The sequence below is a fragment of the Lampetra fluviatilis genome, chromosome 2 (genome assembly GCF_964198595.1).
Source record: "Lampetra fluviatilis chromosome 2, kcLamFluv1.1, whole genome shotgun sequence".
NCBI lineage: Eukaryota > Metazoa > Chordata > Hyperoartia > Petromyzontiformes > Petromyzontidae > Lampetra > Lampetra fluviatilis.
The window spans coordinates 35,016,896-35,039,710 of record NC_136276.1 but is presented as its reverse complement, the minus strand read 5'-3'; the positions used below and the strand labels follow the sequence as shown (position 1 = coordinate 35,039,710).

Genomic DNA, 22,815 nt, shown 5'->3' with positions numbered 1-22,815 from the left:
ATCAGAGGTGCGGGGGAAGGACAATAATGGAAAGGGGAGTAGGCTGCACTATATCTATTTTACAGCCGTGTGGGTTGCTGCAGAAGGGGGTGGGGGAAGACCCAGACGACCCAGGTCAGAGATCATTCGCCACTGACATTAGCCGTGACTGCGAACTGATCTAGGGTTGCTGGGTTCATAGGTTACCAACTTCTGCGTCATCACAACACAGATGAGCGACAAACCCGACATGGATTACATACACATCGAAACGTTACTTAAATGCCAAGGTACTAAATGCACAAGGTGTTTGTGCAACCTCTGTACTGTACACAACACAGCCACAAGACAAAATATATCCAATTACGAAATAGCTTTTTATTTATACTTAGCAACTTACAAAAAGGTTTTCACAATCTCAAGCAAACCCTAATGCATCAACATAAAACAGTAAATTCCAAAGCCAACACAAAATTCCCCAATGTACTCCAAAAAAGTCTCCCACTGCCTTGTACTGTTATTCACCCATGGCCCCAAACCAGATATTTTAGTGGTACCGATTTATTGATATGGTCAAATAGTTCACACACAATTTAAATCGAATGGCCACACAAAATAATTCCCATTCATGTTTATCCACCTTGGGTAAAAGCCATACCCGGCACAGGACCCGCACAGGATGCTGGTTTTCCACTGGATATTTGCCAGGACATACCCCTGATACGCTGACCTCAGAAGACATCTGGGTCGAGGCCACACAAGCACAGAGTTGATAATTTTCATCATGCACACGACGTGCGACTCTTATCATTGACGCGAGCCGCAGAGCTTATCTTCTGCAGTGGAAAAACCTGGCTCTCCGCGGCGCTGGTCTAGCACACGACTTGGTAGCTCATTGGAAAAAAGAGTGTCCCGGTTTGTCGGCAGGGTCTGTGAGCAGGCCACGGTTGTTGATCCCCGTCAACTCCAACCTCCAGGAGCGAAGGTGATCTTCTCGTGGCAGCAGGCGGGTGTGGAGGGAAGATATGGACTCGGCAGCATTTCACCAGGTCGATGGTGGCTCAGGGATCAAACTTTCCAGACTGGACCTCATCTCCATGAGCTGGTACACCAGGCCATGGGCATCCATCTCAACAATTTGGATGTCAATAGCGTCTAAATGCAGTGGCATATCACGACCCCTTTACAATTGACACCGATGTAAAAGGGGAAGTGGGGTGATGGTCGGGAAAACATGGGAGATAGCAACACCGCAGCACAGCCCGGGACTAAGCAAGCTCAAGAGCTCTAACATCGTCCCGTTCCAACATCCCAACTCGGCATCACACCAACAACCAGTGGACGGTTGCAAAAAAATTTAAGTAGAATCCCTTAGTTGGTGGTTGCAAATAGTACAAGCGAAACAAATAACTTTAGGTGATTTTGCAACAGTCCACGGGTAAAAACATCATCCGAGCTAGCAATTCTATATCATCAAGAGGACACGACATCGTCTCCACCAGGTGCACCCATCCAACTGCCCTCGATCCATTCAGCCAATGCATCCTGGGGGTCCCAGCCAATCCCTCCTCCATCCAGCCGGTCAACTCACCCACATGGCCAATATCACCACCCCCGGCCCAGTCAGATCTACCCACTCCACAACAACTCTTCCACCCCACCCGATGTCTCCAGTCCCCACCCAATCCTTCCCTCATCCACTCGATGTTTTCTATCCAGCAGCAGCAGCCAGTCCATCCGTAACCGTGTCTCCATTCGCCACACCCGGTCACAGCCAGCCCATCTTCCACCCAAACCTTCGCCGCCCCATCATCTTCATCCACCCCAAATTCTTGCCATCCTCCGGGACCCATCATCACCAATTCCCATCCAACACGAGAGGCGCGGCATCGTAGCGAACACGTGCATTGTGGCGCCCTCAGTTCGGTCGGTGTCCGGTTGGTGTCCTGTTGGGGTCGGTGGCCGGTTGGTGTCCGGTTGGGGGTCGGTGTCCGGCTGGGGGTCGGTGTCCAGTTCGGTGTTCGGTTGACGTCCGGTTGGGGGTCGGTGGCCGCCGGGGTGGTGAGCGAACGAGGCGGCGATGGGTGGTGGGGGTGCGGGGCTCTCTCAGAGCGCGTCCTCGGGCTTGTAGGGCGGCGGGCCGCATGGCTGCAACATCTTCTCCATGAGGTTGAAGCGGACGCGGGCCTTGCTCTCGTTCTCGGCGATGGCGAAGTAGTTGAGCAGGTCGAAGTGGCCCATGTAGGACGAGTAGCTGTCGCGGTGCTGGTTGACCAGCCACTCGTAGCGCGTCGTGTCGGCGTGGCCCGTGCCGATGTACTTGGACTGCAGATGCTCGAGTTGGCTGTGGATGTTGTAGCGGTCCGACATCGTGGCCCAGGGATTGACGACAATGGAAGAGAAGGAAGGAGGCCGCGCCTCTTCCGCCGGAAGTGACGCACTTTACATTGGCACCATTTATTTTTTAATAATAATTAATTTTAAACGTATGAACAAAAAAACACACGTGAATGTGACTTTGTGTTTGATTGTTAATTGTTTTATGAGGAAATGCGGTGTTTGATGATGATGATGATATTTGTGGTCGTCGTCACCACCATGGCCGCCTCTCTCACGTCCGGGTCGCGGGGCGAGAGGTCGCGGCCGCACTGTACAAGAGACGTCGCTTCGGCAATAGCCACCGACGATCCTTTACTTCTGCTGAGTTTATGTTTTTAATTTTAATTAAGTGCAGTGTTATTGTTACTCTTAATAGCGTTGTCGGTATTGCCGCGCTTTGGCGGACGAGACTTAACGGTTTTTAAAGTTGCCACTTTGAGGGACTCTCTCGACTTTTTTTTATTTTCCCGCGACTCGGAAGCTGTCGATGTTGGAGATTTGTTAACCCAAATTTTATGTTATTTATGGTTTTTTACAATAAAAGTTTTAATCGGTATCGCTGCTGTATGAGTGTGTGAGGCGGCCATCGTTTGTTGCAAATATCGCGACGGGAGAAAAAAACTCATCACCTGCACCCAAGGTCTCAACTTCCTCACCTGGGCCCCCCCTCCTCACCTGGGTCTCCCCCATCCTCACCTGGGTACCCCCCCCCCTCACCTGGGTCTCCCTCCCCCCTCACCTGGGTCCCCCCCTCACCTGGGTCCCCCCCATCCTCACCTGGGTCCCCCCCCCTCACCTGGGTCCCCCTCTCACCTGGGTCCCCCCCCCATCCTCACCTGGGTCCCCCCCTCACCTGGGTCCCCCCCTCACCTGGGTGCCCCCCCCCTCACCTGGGTCCCCCCTCACCTGGGCCCCCCCCCCCCTCACCTGGGTCACCCCCCCCTCACCTGGGTCTCCCCCCTTCTCACCTGGGCCCCTCACCTGGACCCCCCCCCCCTCACCTGGGTCTCCCCCCCCCTCACCTGGGCCCCCCCCCTCACATGGGCCCCCCCCCTCACCTGGTCCCCCCCTCACCTGGGTCTCCCCCCCCCCTCACATGGGCCCCCCCCCTCACCTTGGCCCCCCCCTCACCTGGGTCCCCCCCCTCACCTGGGCCCCCCTCCCTCACCTGGGCCCCCCCCTCACCTGGGTCCCCCCCCCTCACCTGGGTCCCCCCCCTCACCTGGGTCCCCCCCCTCACCTGGGCCCCCCTCCCTCACCTGGGCCCCCCCACACCTGGGTCTCCCCCCCCCCCTCACCTGGGCCCCCCCCTCACCTGGGTCCCCCCCCCCTCACCTGGGTCCCCCCCCCTCACCTGGGCCCCCCCCCCCTCACCTGGCCCCCCCCCTCACCTGGCCCCCCCCCCTCACCTGGGCTTCCCCCCCTCACCTGGGCCCCCCCCCCTCACCTTGGCCCCCCCCCTCACCTGGGTCCCCCCCCCTCACCTGGGCCCCCCCCATCCTCACCTGGGTCCCCCCCCCCCTCACCTGGGTCCCACCCCCCTCCTCCCTAAGTCAGTATCTCTGCTCAACCCGCCCTCTCACACCTGCAGGAGAGACGAAGATGCCGGGCAAGCGAGGGAGGCCCCCGAAGCGTTCTGCTGTGTCCGTGAACAACGGCAAGGAGTCGTCTTCAGTGACCATGAAGGTGAAAGGTGATGTTCTCGACTGTTTCACGTAGCAGCGAGCTGTCAAAATGATTTATTGTTATTCTAAAGTAGGTTCACGCACTAAAATGCCTATGAATTGACGTATCAAACGATGGCTATGGCAGGTAGGCAGATGTGATTTGTGTAGTTTTCCAGATGCGGTAGTTTACAGCATTTAGACTGCTAACTTGCCATTGTATTTACGTTATGAGACCTTTTATTCAGTAGCAAGATATAGTAATAGGTTTTTACCCTTTTAGCTGGCACCAAAACTGACACCTGTATACAAGGGATCATGTTTGCAATAACCACAACACAAGCAGTCAAAAATGCAAACAAAAAGAGACAACTCTGATAATGATATGCAGTGTCCTTGAAATTGATTGGTCCACACCCGAGACGGCTTTTCTTAGAGCCTAGTCTCCACTGGTGTTGGACCAGATGACGCCAAAAGGCGTACAACTCAAATGTTTGCATTTTTGACTGCTTGTGTTGCCATTGTAGTCGATTAGAGAGTCAGTGCCCCGTCATCACCTGGTTCTTCCCTCCTCACCTGGGTCAGTATCTCTCCTCAACCTGCCCTCTCACACCTGCAGAAGAGCCGACGATGCCGGGCAAGCGAGGGAGGCCCCCGAAGCATTCTGCTGTGTCAGTGAACAACGGCAATGAGTCGTCTTCAATGACCACGCAGGCGAAAGGTGATGTCCTCGATTGTTTCACGTAGCAGCGAGCTGTCAAAATTATTTCTTGTTCTGAAGTAGGTTCACGGACTACAATGCCTATGAACCTACTTAATTTTACAATTGACGTATCAAACGATGGATATGGCAGGTAGGCAGATGTGATTTGTGTTGTTTTCCAGATGTGGTAGTTTACAGCATTTAGACTGCTCACTCGCCATTGTAGTCGATTGCAGAGTGTTGACTTCTGGTTTTCTCCTGGTGTTCTGGTTATAGAGATGTACATTAGGGCTGGACGATTAATCGATTTCAAATATAAATCGCAATTTGAAACAATGCGATTAGCAAATCGCAAAGGCTGTGATTTTTTGCGATTTGAAAAGTCCTATTACTTTATGGAAATTGTTTTATTCTTTTTATTATCATAGCTTTATTTATTTAACTTGACAATTGTTCTATGTTTGATTGTTCTATTTCAATTAAAACATTTGAATAAATACACGGAAGTAATTCATATTTTTTAAGTTCTCATCCTTGCATTAGAATATAAAGAGCAGTTCATATTTTGATGGTATCATGTGGTAATGCTCCATCACATGTTTTAAATCTATTACACAGTGAATATTGAACTGAAGCTTAACTTAAAAAAATGTAATCGCAAATCAAATCGCAATATCTGTCAGAAAAATCGCAATTAGATATTTTCCCCAAATCGTTCAGCCCTAATGTACATGCTCATAATGATATTGAGAGATGGTAAGAAGGGCATGTGCTTTTTGTGTTTAGTTCTTCCCCCACACCTCCGATTAGCACAGTTGGCCACGTACGGTGCAAAATAAGTTCTATACATTGGCGAACCGATACACCTGAGAAATATACTGACTTTATAGAATAGTTTGTGAGCTTTGGGCAGGACAATGTATGAGACTATTGACAGTAAAATAGTCAAAGGCACTTGAAAAGACAACCACCACAGAAATGGAGCGATAACATGAGTAAATTTGCATGTGTGAGACACTTTACTGCAAGAGAGGAGTGGTATGAATATTAAATGATGATCATTTCATGCAGCAACGGATACACAGTGGCTGATGATGGCTGCGACGAGTGTGATTGACAATACACAGCATAGCATTTGCACACAACGCACGCAACACTCAACTGCTTTTTCCTTACATTGCTTCTGTCTGTGCCCCTCTGTAGTCACTCACCCGTCACACCGGGGTAAACCCGGCGCAGTGCTGGCAATTGGACAGGGCGACGTGGGTCAGCTGGGATTAGGCCCGAAGGTCATGGAGCGCAAGAGACCAGCCCTGGTACACATGCCCGAGCCTGTGCTGCAGGCCGTGGCCGGGGGTATGCATTCCGTGTGCCTGGGCAAGAGCGGTAAGGTAAGCAGCCACTTGGCCTCCGCTGGGATCGGTGACATGGCCCAGCGCTAGCGCGATTGTGACAGAGATTTGCATTATAAGCCCTGTGGCCGCCCTGGTTGGTAATGCTGGTGTATTATTAACCATAATTATGCGCCGCATGCTTCGCAGTGGATGTCGCAGAACCTGTGACGTTAATTAAAAAAATACTAGGCTGGCGTCTCAGTCCAAATTCGCCAAATTTGAATTATTACTTGAGAATTACTTAATTTGGAAAACCAATCACAGCATTGCCCTGCTGTTGGCAGACAGTTGCCCACTTGTAGGCCGGTGCTGCAAGCTAAACTACTTAGATAATTGGATAATACATAGCGCTAGTCGCAGTCACCACAACTTCAACAACTGATATTCTACACAGGTGTGCCAAACTTGAACTTACACCACATCACCAAATAGCTGGGTAGTCCAGCTCTAAAGCATCAAAGCATTTGAACAAAAACGTCCTCGCCGTCACTTTTTCTCCAACGTTTTTGCCACCGATCACCCCCCCCCCCCGCGTTCCCTTGCCAGGTGTACACGTTTGGCTGCAATGACGAAGGAGCGCTGGGCCGAAATACGGTGGAGGATGTAGAAGAGGCCATGCCTGGCACAGTGACGCTGCCGGAGCTCGCGGTGCAGGTGTCGGCTGGGGATAGCCACACGGCCGTCCTCACCGAGTTTGGATCCGTCTACTTGTGGGGGACCTTCCGAGTGAGATAGAAATTGTTCCAATGTCATTTTGCTCACTTAAAAACGTAACGCTTTCAACTACGATCCAAATATACAAACGGGGTTGCTGCAAACATTACTCCAACTTAAGTCCCTTTCGGGCAGGTTAGTAAAGCGAATTCACAACAAAAGGTTCACGTGCTCGCCAAAACAAAACCGCCGCCTTGCTGTGAAAGCATTTACACATCAGCACTGGCCGTCTGTTCATCGGTCCGTAACATTGTGGCACAATGACTGGCAAAAATTATCAACTAAGATTGGGACCATAGTGTAAGATGTTGTTAGTATGGCATTACTCTCATGAAAACTGATCAAATTGATAAAATTGTTGCCAGAAACTTGGGTGACACAAACTATTGCAAAATAATTTGCAAATACTTTATGCAAACAAATTTTGTCAAGACAGCTAGCTGTCGGTTTTCAGACTGGTCATTCAATACTAGTGGGGGTAGTGGTGGTGCACACCTGCAATCCAGCACTGTGCAGGTGAGGTTTTGTGGATCACAAATGCTGCGAAAACGCCCATTCCGTCAGCATCGAGGTGCCTTACCCTGACTTAACAGGAAAAGGCAGTACAGCAAATGTGGACTCCACCTGTTCAATCTGTATGGTATAGAGTGTTGCACTCTTACACATGTGACTTTTCTTAGGGTAATTTGGTCATCCGAAAACACCTTCATATATAGAGGACCACAGAGCTCGGGTTGGAATTTGGCGCCAGCTCACCACATGTCTGCCTTTCCTGCTGGCCTGTGGTTCCTCGTGCCTCTAAGTCGTTCCCTCTCTCTTTGAGAGCGAGCGCATTCCGTGCCAGCACGTTATGAGTAAAAATTAGTATGAAACTGTTACATAATTCCATGTGTTTTGCAAGATTTTACCTCAATTATTTTAGAACTACAGCTTTTTCGTCAATTTGCTGACAGTTGAAGATCTCTCAATTACCATGTCAGTCATGGAGGTTGTTTGACCATACTTCACCATCCTGGTCAGTGCAAGTTGTTGAAGTGGGAGGGTGATAGGAGACGCACTCCTGTTTCATATATCACTCACTGTTGGGTGGATATGGCCTTGAGGCCCAGAGCTTCCCCAAATTCTGCTTTTGACAGGGAAAAAAACCACATTGGTTATTTTTGTATTTTATGTCAATCGACAATGTAAACGACAGAAATGTATTTAAATGCAGGACTCGCCAAATTGCGAATGCGGTCAGTTTCAAACCATCAGGCATCTCACTGATGACTGCCCCAAAAACAATACACCTTTTCTGGTTGTACAAGTGGCCTCCACTCAGCCACCCCGGATGCTGTGGAATGGCTTTACAAAATTAAAGACACAATCGTAACCTTTTGTAATGTTTCAAACGCCATACAAAAGAAGCATAAGTATATATTGTTGTGTTGCAGGACAACAACGGCAGTATTGGACTGCTGGAGCCCATGATGAAATGTCCCCTGCCCACCAAGCTCACCCTTGACACCCGCATAGTGAAGGTGGCCTCTGGTTCGTGCAATGTACTCGTATCGGTCATCGTTATTTGCATGGGCTCATCGAAACTTAAGTGGCTTTTTGGGTGTATGATAATCTTGCTGCATCACTGAACTCTGTTACGGCCTCACATACTTGGGGTTTCCTGGGAAAACGTAATCACGTACATTTTCCCAATACATTTAATCCTGACTTGATTGAAACTGCTCACATCAACTTCTGACTGTTTCATTGCATCACAGACAGCTGTACAATGAACTTCACTTTATAAACATTATCCAACCACTTATGGTAATAACCCTTTTTACCAGACATTAAACTTTTATTGGTTATCACATTTTTACAGGACATCCCCCGATATGATAATGAGGAGCACAGTTTATGAAATCCATAATAGAGGTTTTATGGGTTAGATCGCGTAAATATATAAATGTGTCATTAAAACCTGCAACCACCCAACACAGCGAACTAGTAAGTGTTGTCACGTAAACAACGTGCCAATTCGTCACTAGTACAGCACACCGGTGTGTTGGAGAGCCAAGCCACAACATTTACAATCTGAGTACGACGTTTCGCCAGTAATTACAACTAGCTTCATCAGGCGATGGACATAAATCTGCCTGTTGTAAATGTTGTGGCTTGGCTCTCTGACACCGGTGTGCTGTACTAGTGACGAATTGGCATGTTCTGTTTACGTGACAACCCTTACTAGTTGGCTGTGTCGAGTGGTGGCGGGTTTTAATGACACATTTATATATTTACGCGATCTAACCCAAGAAAACCTATGGATGATATTGTTCGCGAAAGCCTACGTGAAATGTACAATATATTCATTTGTAGCTCGCAATGTGTACGAACATAGTTCCTTGATAATGGCACATCGTCCATTGGTAATTGTATTATCGTGGTGTTGTTTGTGCAGGGAACGATCACCTAGTGCTGCTGAGCGAGAGCAGACAGGTTTACACCCTGGGCTGCGGGGAGCAAGGCCAGCTGGGAAGAGTCGCGGAAATGTTCGCCAACCGTGGTGGCAGGAGAGGACTCCGTAAGCCACCAGCTAAAGTTCACCCGTGCGATAATACGTTGAACATTTTAGGCATCGAAGCGTATACAAACCCAAGATTCGTGATAAGCCGTCCTTTAGTTGATGGTCTGGCCGCATCTGCTCTGATTGCTCTTCTTATGGTCAGTGTCACTTTAGTCCAAACGTTTTACTTTAGTCATAGTCAATTTTAGTTAAAGTCTTAGTCTGTGGATTTTCAAGTAGTCATTCTCTGAGTCGACGAAAGCAGTCAACGTTAGCAGAGCGCTTAGTTATTACATGCTGGTGTGAGGGGCATGGAATTTTTCACCCATCCCAATGTTATCAGGTCAGACAATTGGTGACTGAATGAATATTTTTATATGCACACTGTGTGTGACCAATTAAAATGTTTGGTCTGCCTCTACTACTGCGGTCTCTATTAACATTACCAACCTATCTTAGCCCACATCTTTATTCAGACTCGTTAAATTAATCTCGAAATAGTCACACCTTGGTTTTTGGTGGATCGGCATTGTCATCGTCACGCTTGATGATTCGTCGAACTCAACAGTCGTCGTTGACTCAAATAAAATAGAAACGCCTCATTGATGAATATTTTCATCACTACCTTCTACCTCACAAAATCAACACCGCTATGTCACGCGTGCAGTGCGTCTGCTGGTGCCACAGCAGGTGCGCGTCAAAGCCAGGAGGGGGCACAGCCACGTTGAGTTCCTGGACGTGTTTTGTGGCTCATACTTCACCTTCGCGCTCAGCACAGATGGCAGCCTCTATGGCTTCGGCCTCTCAAACTACCACCAGCTGGGTGAGTCGCAAACGGACGAGGGAGAACAAACACTCGCGTGCCCCCGCCCGCCCCTGTTGGAAATGCCTTAAAATATACTGTACTTCCAATATCTGCATACTGTAAATTTTTGTTATATCTACCTGTGCAACTGAGTGGATAAATTAAAAACTCAACACGTGTAAATAACGCTGCCATAGAAGAAAAACAAGATTATAAGAGATGTTTCAGCCAATGGCTCTTCTTAAGGGCATCCTATCTTCTTGGCTGCCACTCCGTCGATCGTCTCGAACCCCGGCCATCCCTTCCAGCAACGTGTCCTGCCGCACCACGCTTGCGTCATTAAATTGCATTTGCTTTCTAGGAACAGCCAAGCCAGACTCTGCATTTGTGCCTAACCTCCTCACTTCCTTTGAGAACTCCAAGACGTGGTTGGAGCTTTGTGGCGGCCAGCACCATTCTCTGTGCCTCGACTCTGGAGGTAAGCCTGCTCACATGGCCGTGCAAAGTTTAGCCACGCATCATTTTGTTTTGGGGCAGGCCAAGTTAGGATCTGGCCACTTTTTTAATTGTAAAACATACACAGCCAAACAAATACAAATGTCACGTGTATAAGTGTTTAACGCTCCGATAATTATTATCGTGTCAGCCCACTGGTAAAGTTGAAGAACAATTCTCAAAACGACATTTAGTAATGATCAAGTATTTAATTTCTAACACAAAAGATTGCGCTGTAGAATTAATCCCATGACACAATGCTGATAGCACGAGTAAGATAAAAATTGTGGGACAAGATAATAAAATGACAAAAATATGGAAGGGTCTCTTCCAGATGGCTCTAGAGGGTCCCTATAGAGAGTATTTGGCCTACTCTTTCACACTTGCTAGGCACGGCCGATCAGCGACCCGCAGTGAACCCGTTCAAAGAAACATTGCCATCATTGTTTCAACTGCTGCGTTGTGAGATGGAATTGAACCGGCGATCTCTGGATTGCAAGTCAAGTGTGCGGTTAATTGTTACACCACGGCAGCGTTAGACCAAACGCCGGGTGTGGTGAAGCCTCCCGTCTCTCGCCGTGCTCTCAGGCAAGGTGTACAGCCTGGGCCGTGCCGACTACGGGCGCCTGGGACTGGGCAAGGGGGCACGCGACATGGCGCTGCCCACGCTGGTGCCCACTCCCTCGCACATCAACTCCATAGCTTGTGGCGCCAGCGTCAGTTACGCCGTCACCAAAGACGGTAATGACACAGCATTCTCCGCGTGTGCCACCCAGTCGTTGTTGCAGAGGTGGTCTCCGTGTTGTGTACGTGAAGATGAGCCTTAAGTTACAGGTGTCGGGAATTGTTGTTGTTGGATTTACACCACAAATTACTTCAAATTGTATGCGTTAATGTTGTAATATGCGCATGGCAATGCAGGACAATTTAGGGCAAATATAACAGCGTGGAGGTTTCTTGGAAAGCGGAACTTGATAATGAACATTAACGTAGCGATGTGTCTTGAAAAGATCAGTTTTAATCGGTGTGCACAGTCTGCTGTGACGTGGTTCAGAAACACGCTTATTAACAAATAAAAATGGAATATCAAATGGAAATGTGCACAAAGAAGCGTGGATACATTCATACTTGGAATTACACTGAGAGAGAAAGAGGAACATTGATTATAGGACTTACACGAATAAATTACATCATTAAAACTCTTTAAGAAAAATCAGTGGGCTTGGGCAGAACATGTTATTGTTATCAAAGATGATGGATGATTGTCGAGAATAATGGCAGTGGCCAGCAAGGAATGGAATGCGTCTCATGCGATATCCGCCGAGGAGATGAAGCGATGAGATCAGCTCGTGTTTAGGTGCAAGGTGGATTGTTACATCGCAGAAACTTGAGATGGCGGTGGCGGTGGCTTAGTGGGGAGGACTTTATCCAGCAGTGGATTGATGATGGCTTATGATGATGATGATGACGACGACGACGACACGTTCAGTCGCATGTAACTTTGTTTTGACAGTAACAACATCCTGACCGTAGCAAAGAAGAAGCTCACACCTGCATAGAAAACAAAACGCGTTACACCAGACCTAACGGTGGCACGAACGACGCTTTCCAGGACGTGCCTTTTCCTGGGGCATGGGCACGAACTGCCAGCTGGGCACGGGCGAGGACGAGGACGAGTGGAGCCCCGTGCAGGTCACCGGCAAGCAGCTGGAGAGCCGGCACGTGCTGGCCGCCTCCAGCGGGGGGCAGCACACCCTGCTGCTCGTCACCGACAAGTGATGCCGATCGGCGCTTGCGCCTCCCTTTTGAGACGGTCTCGCTGTGCAAGTCTGCTCGAAGGTTATTGGCTGGGGGTGGTAATTTCCCCATAGAAGTTGCGTGTGTGTGTGTTGTATGTGTGTTGCAGGGAGCAGCGGCGTAGTGTTTTAGCACGCTGCACTACTCACCTGACAACCCGAGTTCAATTCGCTTCTGATGTCTAACATAACTTAAGGATATCTGAAACCTCCTGCACCTCCCCAAGGTCGACTTGGCCATAAGTGAATACCTCCTGCGGTGTGTGAACATCAGCAATGCGGGAGACAGGCGGCCGGGCGTCGTTGCTAGCCCCACCAAGCCATTGTGCGCCCTGCCGGCCTCTGTTCACTAACAGCACTTATGCCAACAGTGTATTTGGCTGTACGGACAGGTCTATATCTTTACCAATGTTTGAAAACGATGGGTAATTGCTATATGCCGTCGTTTCCTCTGTGATTTGCAAGAAGAACATTGTTTCAATCGTTGGTGCTGTTTCCACGAGCAGAGAAAACTGTAACCTATAAATTATATGCAATATCTAGTGGCAACCTATGTAATAATTTGATGCAATTTAGAATAATCTTACGTATGTTGTCCCATCTGAAAAATTATCCAGTGGGCATATTTACGCACAAACTTGATCGTAATGGACCAAGAGGTGGTCTTCGTTGTGTGCCGATGTGCGAGCATGGCCTTGCATCATCAGCGTGTGTCTGCGGAGCACAGCATGAGAAGAAAAAAAAACCCACGGTTATCGGTGCATAAATGCGAAATTGAAAGAGACTGGCACAATTGATTTACGTGGTGACTGCAGGATTCTTGTCTGTCAAATAATCTGCACCGTCAAAGATTTCATAGCAGTCCTCCAAGTGAGAGATATTCACCGCAAGCCGCCTTTCCGAGTGCACGGTGACCGATCGTATGTGACGACGGTGTGTGTCGGATCGCTGTGAATATTTTACAGTGAAAGGATAATGTTTCTCCCTTTTTTTTTATTCCAAGGAGTGAAAAAAATGGGAGGCAAAACTTAAACCGACTTATAATCTCCCTGAAAAACAATGGGTCGGGTAAAGTTTGAGCAAAGTGATGGTTTTGACACTTATCCTCGATAAGCATTAAATTATCGCTTTAAGTAGGGCTTGAACAGTACAATATGTTAATGCGTCATTTTAATTGGACATAGTTGGGGTGGTTTTGAGTGCCAAGTGAGCAATGTTTTTTTTCTTAATCGCCACTTTGGGCAATCGCATTGGAGCGCACACGTGGCCCTTCTGTATGGACATGAAATTAATTACGTGTGGGAGTGATGGGCTCCTGCATCAGGAATCAAGTTTGTTCTCTGAGCTACTCTCGGATCTGTCATGTTCCATTTTAAATTGGACGCGTTTGTCATTGCATGGTAATGCGGTGTCACTGAACCCATTTTTTCGAAATGTTACAGGCAAGCTGCGAGGAGTGTGTTGTAGAATCTAATGGAAAATGGTGGTAATTGCAGTGTTTTATGCAGGACCATTTACAAAATGATGTTGTATTACATGTCAGTCTGGTAAAATGCTTACAGACATGGTAATGAGCGGTGCTTTATAGCATTTACTTTTTTAAATCTCGTGATAATTTTGCACTCCATGATGACCATAAAGGAGGAAAAAAATTCGTACACATGGAACAGGTGTCACAAGTGGCAACCTTTAATAAGGGATGCCTATTCGCCTTGAATAACAGATTATTTGTTCTTGCTTCAGCAACTGCTTTGGACATATGTGAACATGCACTAAATGATGTTGATCAAGCACAGCCCTTAAATCAGAAGCGCCATAGCTCCAGGAGTAATCCATGCCACACTGTGTTTTGTTGTTGTTGCAAATGCCAACACTTGCCCTGGGGCTTGATTGGCAGTGTTCACGGCTCACAACGGTTAATTCAAATTTAGAGCATCGCTACACTCTTGACAAGTAATTCGTAATGCTGCCCCCCTGTAAAATATGTCGTCTTAAGGATGTGTGGGTGGAGCGTTGGCATAGCGGTTAGTTTACTGCCCTGTGAACCCGGCGTCCTGAGTTGGATTCCTGACCACAGCTAACATCAGGGGTTTGCAATATTCGATCCGACCCTTGACCCCCACTTCACTATCCCCAGATGTTGATTGGCAAACGGCCGTAAAAGAGATATAAACAGTCTGCCCCTTGAGAACTCTGTTGTTATTTGAGTGTCATGATTCAATTTACAATCAATGCGTATTTCCATTGCGGTGCATGTGTAATCCATCGTGGTGTGAATCTGTAGTGGTAGAGAAATGTGAACATGGATGGATCAAAAATTCTCGTGCACAATTCAACGTACGTATTTTGGGCGATAAATGTTTTTAATTTTAATCTAAATTGTCAAATCTTTATGGATGGCATAGGCATTGTTTGGTGGTTACAATTTTTGAGTTGAGATGTAAAGATATATGTTTGTCGCATTTTAGACTTAATATTCATCAATTGTCGAGGTTTCTGCTGCATTTCTTGCAATAAATAACAACAAATTTGACTGTATGCTTTTAAAATGAAGAGTATTCATATATGTATTTAGCAATGGAAAAAAATAACCTTACACTGACAATCTTTTGAAAAAGGCAGCTTTTTGCAGCAGATTGAGTCTGTAGTCGTCAGGTAATCATGCATATTTTACGAAAGACATCACAGACGTTCCAAAATGGGAATGCGATGTTGCCACGGAAGTTTTGCAACTCAGGTTTTAATCCCACCACTTTGAAAAATGCCAAGTTTGAACAATGTTACAAATATTTTCTTGGTCCCTGCTGTGTGGTTATATATATGCAGTGTTTCTGTGCCTGTGCCGTAAGTATTTTGCATGCAATCTGTCGAATGCTTGCAGGTTTTACCGTTACGAGCCATTACCTGATATGTAACTACATTTGCACTTTTTTGGGAACGGTGAAATCGTGCGAAAGTTGGTTGTTGCTGAATGTGCATTGTGCAGCCACGCTCAGTGCCCATGTAGCCCAGTGAGCCCAAAGGCTTTTTCGGAGTACCATTTGGAGTGGCAAATTCGACCAGTACCCACCAGAAGAAATGCCCACCATCTTAGTGTGTGTACTGTTTAGAGACCTATTTTCTGTTTTTCTTATTCTGTAAATGTGTAATATGTTATCCCCCCCCTCCCTACAAAATATCATTCTATGTCAATCATGTAATGGCCATGTTCTTTACATTTCTTTTCTCATCAGAGGCTACTATGGGCACCTTGCTATCGTACATAGCTGTGATCTGGAGATAAAATGCTTGAAGAAAATTATTGTTAGAATTTGCCACCCTGGCTGGTACCTACAGGCAATTTATGGGCCTATGGTTCAAGGACGAATCCAGGTTTTATCTATTAATGGATTTATACAGAGGAGGCTCAATATAAACCCAAGTAAAACTGGGATTTGTAGTTTTTGTTTTTCTTGTTGTACGCTTAAGTCACTGTAGATTACGCAGATTCAGGGATTTATTTATAAGATGATACGAGATATTTTGATACATTTACAGCTATATTTATGCAGTAGCACGTACGAATTGTATTTTGGTAACTTTCAAGTTGGACTGCGAGGACGATGCACTGTTTGATAATGTGACTTTGTGATATGCGTTGTGTTAAGTTAAGGCTGCACTGCACACAGTGACATTTGTTTGAAACGTGTCTACGGTTTAGTATTGTTAACGAGGTACCCTAAAGTATTATTTACAGTTCGGTACATATTATTTATGAATGCGCGTGTTTCCATTCTGTTAAATGTTGATGTCAGGAGCTGTTAGACCATTGCTTTGAGAACCATTTTTAATGAATGGATAATACTTGGATGTTTTTTTGGTAATGTAAAACGCATGTGCAATATGCTTGTATTTCGTGTTTATTCGTCTCGATAATTTTGATGTGAATAAAAAACAGTTCGTAATTAACAAGTTGTGCTCGCATGTAAATGTTATTTTTGTGTATAATGTTTAGCTTCAGTTTATATATATTTAAATAAATAATTGGTCATACAATTTGAATGCATTTCGTGTCTGAATGTAACCACATCTCAAGACGCTGTACATAAGCGTTGGCACATTTAGTTTATAGAGAGGAAGAGGGGAGCAGCAGAGGAGAATGAGTGATCTCCGGCTGACTTGTGTGTTGAGGTTGCTAGAGGCCTGAATTGAAAGCCTTGGTTGCTGGAGCAGAGAGCGTGGGGAGGAGCGTAGAGTGAGATGAGAGAGGTAGGAGAGTCCATGGCAGGAGCAGGTAGAGTGAGATGAGAGGGGAGAGGTAGCAGGGGTGAGTCCATGCGGATCTTGAAGACCGTGAGTGAGACCTTGAAATTGATCATTGGATTGTATGGAAGCCAGTGGAGGGAATTGAGCATTGAAATGTTGGATTTGAGATATCAGCAATGGCGTTGGGATTAGATGAAGGTAACTGTGTATCGGAACTGGGGGATACGGGAGATGTGAAGATGGAGTTATGAGATTTGGCAGAATTGAGATACGTGGGAAGAGTATAGTGTGGCAGCTGCAGCAGAGCTGCACTTTTAATCATCGGAATAATGATGTACAGCTCTCTATCGATCCACTGTTGCATGAAGGCCTCCCCACGCCTTGTCGGTCATGAAGTCATGGCATCTCGATGAGGACCTTCCGCCGACAGCAGCACGAGCAAGTGATTGCAGGGCTGCACGTTTAAGGATTACTGCAGAAACTTGCGAGATGATTGCTGTTCAATGAGCGGCAGAGGAGCGAGACAGCGCCACGAGACGGCTCTGCGTGGCTGCAGCTTGCGGCAGCGGTGGGGGCGGCGGTGGGGATGGATTCTTCTCCACGCTCGCCTTGACTCGCGCAGACAGGCAACACGCCGGGACCATCTGGTGCCGTCACCCTCTCTCGAGTCACCAACAGATCCCTCGGCTCAAAGGAAAATCCGCCCGCTTCGGCGGCCCCGAGATCGCGACACTCGTGCGCACGAGTTGAACGCAAGCGATAGTTGGGAATCATATTCTTAGGTTTTTTTCCGGTAAAGTCGCGTAGGTAAAAAAACTTAATAAAAGTAAAATAAAAAATCACGACGTTTCGCAGGCAACACAAGCTTCCGTCTTCAGGTGGGAACCGTCACAGCACGATTGCTGTTTCAAGTAAGATAGTTGGGAGTCTGCACGAAATGAGTACTGCCGCGAACGGGAACTTCTGTTCTCATAGTAGCCTTGTATCTCTGTGGCCGCCCGGGGGTTCAAGGTTGAGCGATGCAATGCTGCTGGCACCGCGCGGCACCCGCGTGGTACCGCGTGCTCATCGGCTTCGTGACGTGCGCTCGAGTGGCGCGCCTCTCGAGACCGCGAGACCGTCGATCGATGTTCGCTCTCCGTGTTGGCGATGATGATGATGGTGGTGACGATGGCACGAGTCGTAATTTGTCACGTTAAGAGTGGGCCGCGTCAAGGCTGCTGCTGCTAGCTGCCGTCTTCCACTCCAGCGACGTGCGCTGTGGCATGTTTGGTGTTGAGTTATTCGAGCGAAGGCTGTGTAATTGGTTTAGTTTCTGAAACGGAAATCGCCGATTCCAGGCAGGACCGCAATCGGACTATCGTACCACGGCCAGTGGGGAAAGGACATCCACGAGAGGGAGCTCCAGAGGGAATTTTGGCCTACTCTTCCACGACGGTCAGCTTCATAGCCAGCGTAGGTGAAGTATGTCGAAACGGCCCCCATGAGTGACATGGCATAGAGACCAGAGGTGGGACAAAGTCATTGTTATGCAAGTCCAAGTCGAGTCGCAAGTCATCAAATTCATGACTCGAGTCTGACTCGAGTCCAAGTCACATGACTCGAGTCCACATCTCATAGGTGGGACAAAGTCATTGTTATGCAAGTCCAAGTCGAGTCGCAAGTCATCAAATTCATGACTCGAGTCTGACTCGAGTCCAAGTCACATGACTCGAGTCCACATCTCATAGGTGGGACAAAGTCATTGTTATGCAAGTCCAAGTCGAGTCGCAAGTCATCAAATTCATGACTCGAGTCTGACTCGAGTCCAAGTCACATGACTCGAGTCCACATCTCATAGGTGGGACAAAGTCATTGTTATGCAAGTCCAAGTCGAGTCGCAAGTCATCAAATTCATGACTCGAGTCTGACTCGAGTCCAAGTCACATGACTCGAGTCCACATCTCATAGGTGGGACAAAGTCATTGTTATGCAAGTCCAAGTCGAGTCGCAAGTCATCAAATTCATGACTCGAGTCCAAGTCACATGACTCGAGTCCACATCTCATAGGTGGGACAAAGTCATTGTTATGCAAGTCCAAGTCGAGTCGCAAGTCATCAAATGCATGACTCGAGTCTGACTCGAGTCCAAGTCACATGACTCGAGTCCACATCTCATAGGTGGGACAAAGTCATTGTTATGCAAGTCCAAGTCGAGTCGCAAGTCATCAAATTCATGACTCGAGTCTGACTCGAGTCCAAGTCACATGACTCGAGTCCACATCTCATAGGTGGGACAAAGTCATTGTTATGCAAGTCCAAGTCGAGTCGCAAGTCATCAAATTCATGACTCGAGTCTGACTCGAGTCCAAGTCACATGACTCGAGTCCACATCTCATAGGTGGGACAAAGTCATTGTTATGCAAGTCCAAGTCGAGTCGCAAGTCATCAAATTCATGACTCGAGTCTGACTCGAGTCCAAGTCACATGACTCGAGTCCACACCTCTGATAGAGACTTATTCGTGGTTCTTTCGGTAAAGTCACGTAGAAGGGAAATAATAAAATAATAAAAATAAAACAAAATAATTCTCACGACGTTTCGGCCACAACGCAAGCAACGCATGTTTTATTTTTATTATTTTATTACTTCCCTTCTACGTGACTTTACCGAAAAAACTAAGAAGATGAATCCCTGCAGTCACGAAAGCTTTAAATCGCATACAGACTTTTCATCCAGCAGTTGATTGATTAAGGGTGTGCAGAGCGCGCACGCTTAGGTTCCGCTCTCTAGTTCTATATTTTCTTAGGGTAAACATTCGCAGTGTTTTTGTTTTATTTTTTAAGTTACGACGGTATAAATGACGTCTGTAGTGTTTTTTAACCGGACTTTCTTGAATGTAAGCCTTGAGTTTTCGAACGTGCCCGACTTAGACCGATGAGAGCCCGAAGGGTGGAAACCGGTCCCAGGATTTGCTTGCTGAAACAAATGCCGCTCTATACGAATAATAATGTGGGTCTGAAACACCCACGAGGCCCGTGGGCTCACCCATTGTTTATTGAAATGCGAAGACACTTCACGGACGCGTGTTGATCCACGCGTTATTCAAAAGAACACTCGGGCCAGCCATCAGGAGCCTGAGCGGGCTCACGCAAATTTGCGCAAAGTCTTAATTTGTGCCGAACAAATTTGCTCGTTACGAGGGAAAATGTAATTTTAAGCCGTCGCACTGCCGCTATTTGCGAGGGTTTATGATAAAGTGGCGAGTGTCACTGTGAGATGCCTTTTAACGTCTCGCTCCCTTGAGCAACAATCGTCTCTGTATTTCCACGCCACTAATGGGGCAGAAACAGCAGATGTTCTTTGAATGGGCATTGTTATAAATCCCTGGTCCCGTTTTCCCCCAGACATGTACAGTAATAACCTTAGACTTAAGAAAACCATTCCCATTGTATTTTCAGCCCCACAAAAGATCACATTTTAATTACGACTGTCGACCATCATTAGTACGTTGTGATTTAAATATCTGCAAATAGAGGCATCACTAATTTCAGAATGACCTCTCTGCCCTGGTAACATTTAACAATTTTAATTTTTAGATGAATACGTTTATTTTGGAATACGTTTAGAAGATTGAAAGGGTGTGTCTGGTACTCAACAGTTACAATTCAAATCCCCATTTAAAGTAGATCCTTTGGAGGTGACCGTCCGTCCCTGCCTCCCGCCAGCCAGCCAGCGAGCAAAACTTTGTTCTAATATAGTATGGCAGCGTTCCTGCGCATTTTCGGAATTGTACACAGCCGAGGTGAAGGCTGGGTAGGGGGAGGCGTGACGTCATCCCGACACACAAACCAGGCTCAGCACACTGGCCCGCCTGCAAGCCAGGCAGGCACGAATCCAGCAAGTTAAAACTTCGTTCGAATGTAGGACAGTATGAGTCTCATCATCAGGCGCCATGTTGTTAGGTGCAGTCTCCAACCCTCTCTGGCCTCTCCGTTTCATGTGCTTTGAAGAAGGATCGCTGGCCCCGAAATGTCACCGATTGTTGGTATTTTCTTGAAGGCAAGTATTGTTCACGAGTGTGCTGAGCCTTTATCTTTGCTCCGGAATATCTTTTGTGCGCGAATGTTGTCACCCGTCGTTTACTCTGCCGCAGGCACCAATCGCTCTTCTGAATCCATCAACCATTGGGAATTCGCAGTTTTTCAGCCGTAAATCTTACTCCCTGAATGGAGTAAGATTTACGGTCCCGTTCCGAGACCGCAGTGGAAGCGCATCTTGATTCAGCGGCCACTGACTTCCAGGAGACGTCTCATGCAATGTTTCGATTACAATCAGGTAAAGGTGCAGCCCTGCAACTGCCGCCGTGGTGCAATGTCTAGAACGTTGGACTCGCGATTTGCAGGTCGCCGGGTGCAGCAGTTGAAACAATGGTGGCAGTTGTTTTTAACCCCTCCCCCATGCGTCTGTCCGCTCAGCAGTACAGCAATGAGCATGCCACGGTTAAGGTTGATCGGCAGGTTATGTGGGGTGGAGTAAAGTGGGGGTACTCCCATCTCTTAGCAGACGTCTGGCTGTCGTGGAAGAGAAGTCTCTCTGAAGCTCATCTCTAGTGGATGCCCTTCCTCACTGGCCGCGTGCGAACAACCGATTGCAGGGCCGGACAATTTATATTTTGGCCAAATATGTCACAAAGGGCGCCGCGGTGGCGAGATGTTATCTCCCTCGCCTGGTATGCAGAAGGTCATTGGGTTCGATCCCGACCCTGACGCCTGCTGTATAGTTGGAGTTTGCATGTTCTCCCCGTGGTCGCGTGGCTTTATCTCCGAGTCCTCCGGTTTTCCCCTCCACATTTAGAATCAAAATCACGCGTTTAGAGTATTTGGCTCCTATACATTTCCACGTGATGATAAGCCACTTCGTTGGGCTATCATTTGTGGCCAGGTCGCTTCTGAAAACAGAACTACATAGCTCAATGGGCCTTACCTGGGACATTTTTGTTGCTGTTTAGTTTAATGTGGTCACCAGACCAGATATGAATTCTCGATCTTTTTTTCACTTCTCCCCTTGCTCAAATGCGAGGCTGCCACAGAGAGTGGACAATTTTGTGCAAATGCGTAGCAATATCCCTGGTGCCCGTGCAGACCGGCAATCACAAAAGCGCGAGGCTTTTCCAGACAACTCACCTACGGTGAACCTGGCCAATTACTGCCTGTCTCAGCTCTTCCTCGCCCGCCCAGTCAATTACCGTGGGGCCCGGCCTCGCACTGCCACTCTGGCAGCGATGCGCGCCGCTGCATTGAAATATCTTCAATTCACCCACGTGTCCGCGAGTCTTAAGAACGCCCACGCGTTCGTTCACCCCGATAATAACGAGCGTCGCCGTAAGACGTGAACAAAAAAAAGTTAACGGCGTCGATTTTTAGTCCTTGGAGTTTTTTTTTTTGTAAAAAACAAAACCTTAATTGATGCCCCAGCGTGTTCACACGACTGTTCCAACAATTGTACGGGGCGCGTTGGCAATTATTTTCTATGCATTGTCAAATGTAAGCGATCTTCTCTGCGGTTCCTTGCACGGAATGAGAGTTTACACACACACACAAACATTCACACGTACACACGCGTGGTAATTGATTAAAAGAAGAAAAAGAAGAGTTCATTGACATTATGAGTGGAGAAAGAAGGGTGTTCATGACAGGTGCCTTTAGGAGTCGGGGCAGTTGCGTGCGTGTGGGAGTGGAGGGTTGTAATTTTACACGGCGTTATATCAGAAGCACTTAGCTTCCCAAGTCACCGATGTCATTTCAAAGAAATGCATAAATTGTGTATCGCGTTATTTTTTTTATTTTTACAAGTGTAGAGGAGTAAAATGGGGACGTGACGTCATGTGTGCCGTCCAGTGCGATGACGCCACGGAACGTGACGTCATGCACGCTGGGCGGCTCGATGACGTCAGGTCTCGTGGAGTACTTAAGGGAGATCCCGTGACGAAAGCGGGGTCACTGTGTGAACGGGTAGAGTACGAAGGGTGAAGAGGGAGCCAAGGGTAGAGAGGGATCGAGTAGTGAGTCTGGGGAGAAGCCGGTGGTAGCCGATAGAGGTGCTCTCTCTCCGAGAGAGAG

The 22,815-nt window shown here is 47.5% G+C and overlaps 2 protein-coding genes across 5 annotated transcripts; one reads left to right on the top strand and one right to left on the bottom strand.

Annotated features, from left to right (window-relative positions):
* Positions 1-337: 337 nt before the first annotated feature.
* SF3B5 (splicing factor 3b subunit 5) lies at positions 338-2,401 on the bottom strand. Its single transcript, XM_078875191.1, has one exon. It carries the CDS (start codon positions 2,347-2,349, stop codon positions 2,086-2,088), a length of 264 nt encoding a protein of 87 aa, XP_078731317.1. The 5' UTR covers positions 2,350-2,401; the 3' UTR covers positions 338-2,085.
* Positions 2,402-2,585: 184 nt separating this feature from the next.
* LOC144946285 (regulator of chromosome condensation-like) lies at positions 2,586-16,493 on the top strand. 4 transcript variants are annotated; one of them, XM_078875182.1, is made up of 11 exons: positions 2,586-2,998; positions 3,950-4,051; positions 4,642-4,743; positions 5,929-6,116; positions 6,666-6,845; positions 8,267-8,363; positions 9,271-9,393; positions 10,043-10,198; positions 10,548-10,658; positions 11,264-11,416; positions 12,288-16,493. In XM_078875182.1, the coding sequence occupies exons 2-11, from the start codon at positions 3,961-3,963 to the stop codon at positions 12,452-12,454; spliced, it is 1,368 nt and encodes a 455-aa protein (XP_078731308.1). In that variant the 5' UTR covers positions 2,586-2,998; positions 3,950-3,960; the 3' UTR covers positions 12,455-16,493. The 4 variants fall into 4 exon arrangements, with proteins under 4 accessions (XP_078731308.1, XP_078731301.1, XP_078731311.1 ...); XM_078875175.1 differs by having other exon boundaries at positions 10,542-10,658; positions 12,288-16,492; XM_078875185.1 differs by lacking the exon at positions 4,642-4,743 and having other exon boundaries at positions 10,542-10,658.
* The last annotated feature ends 6,322 nt before the right edge of the window (positions 16,494-22,815 follow it).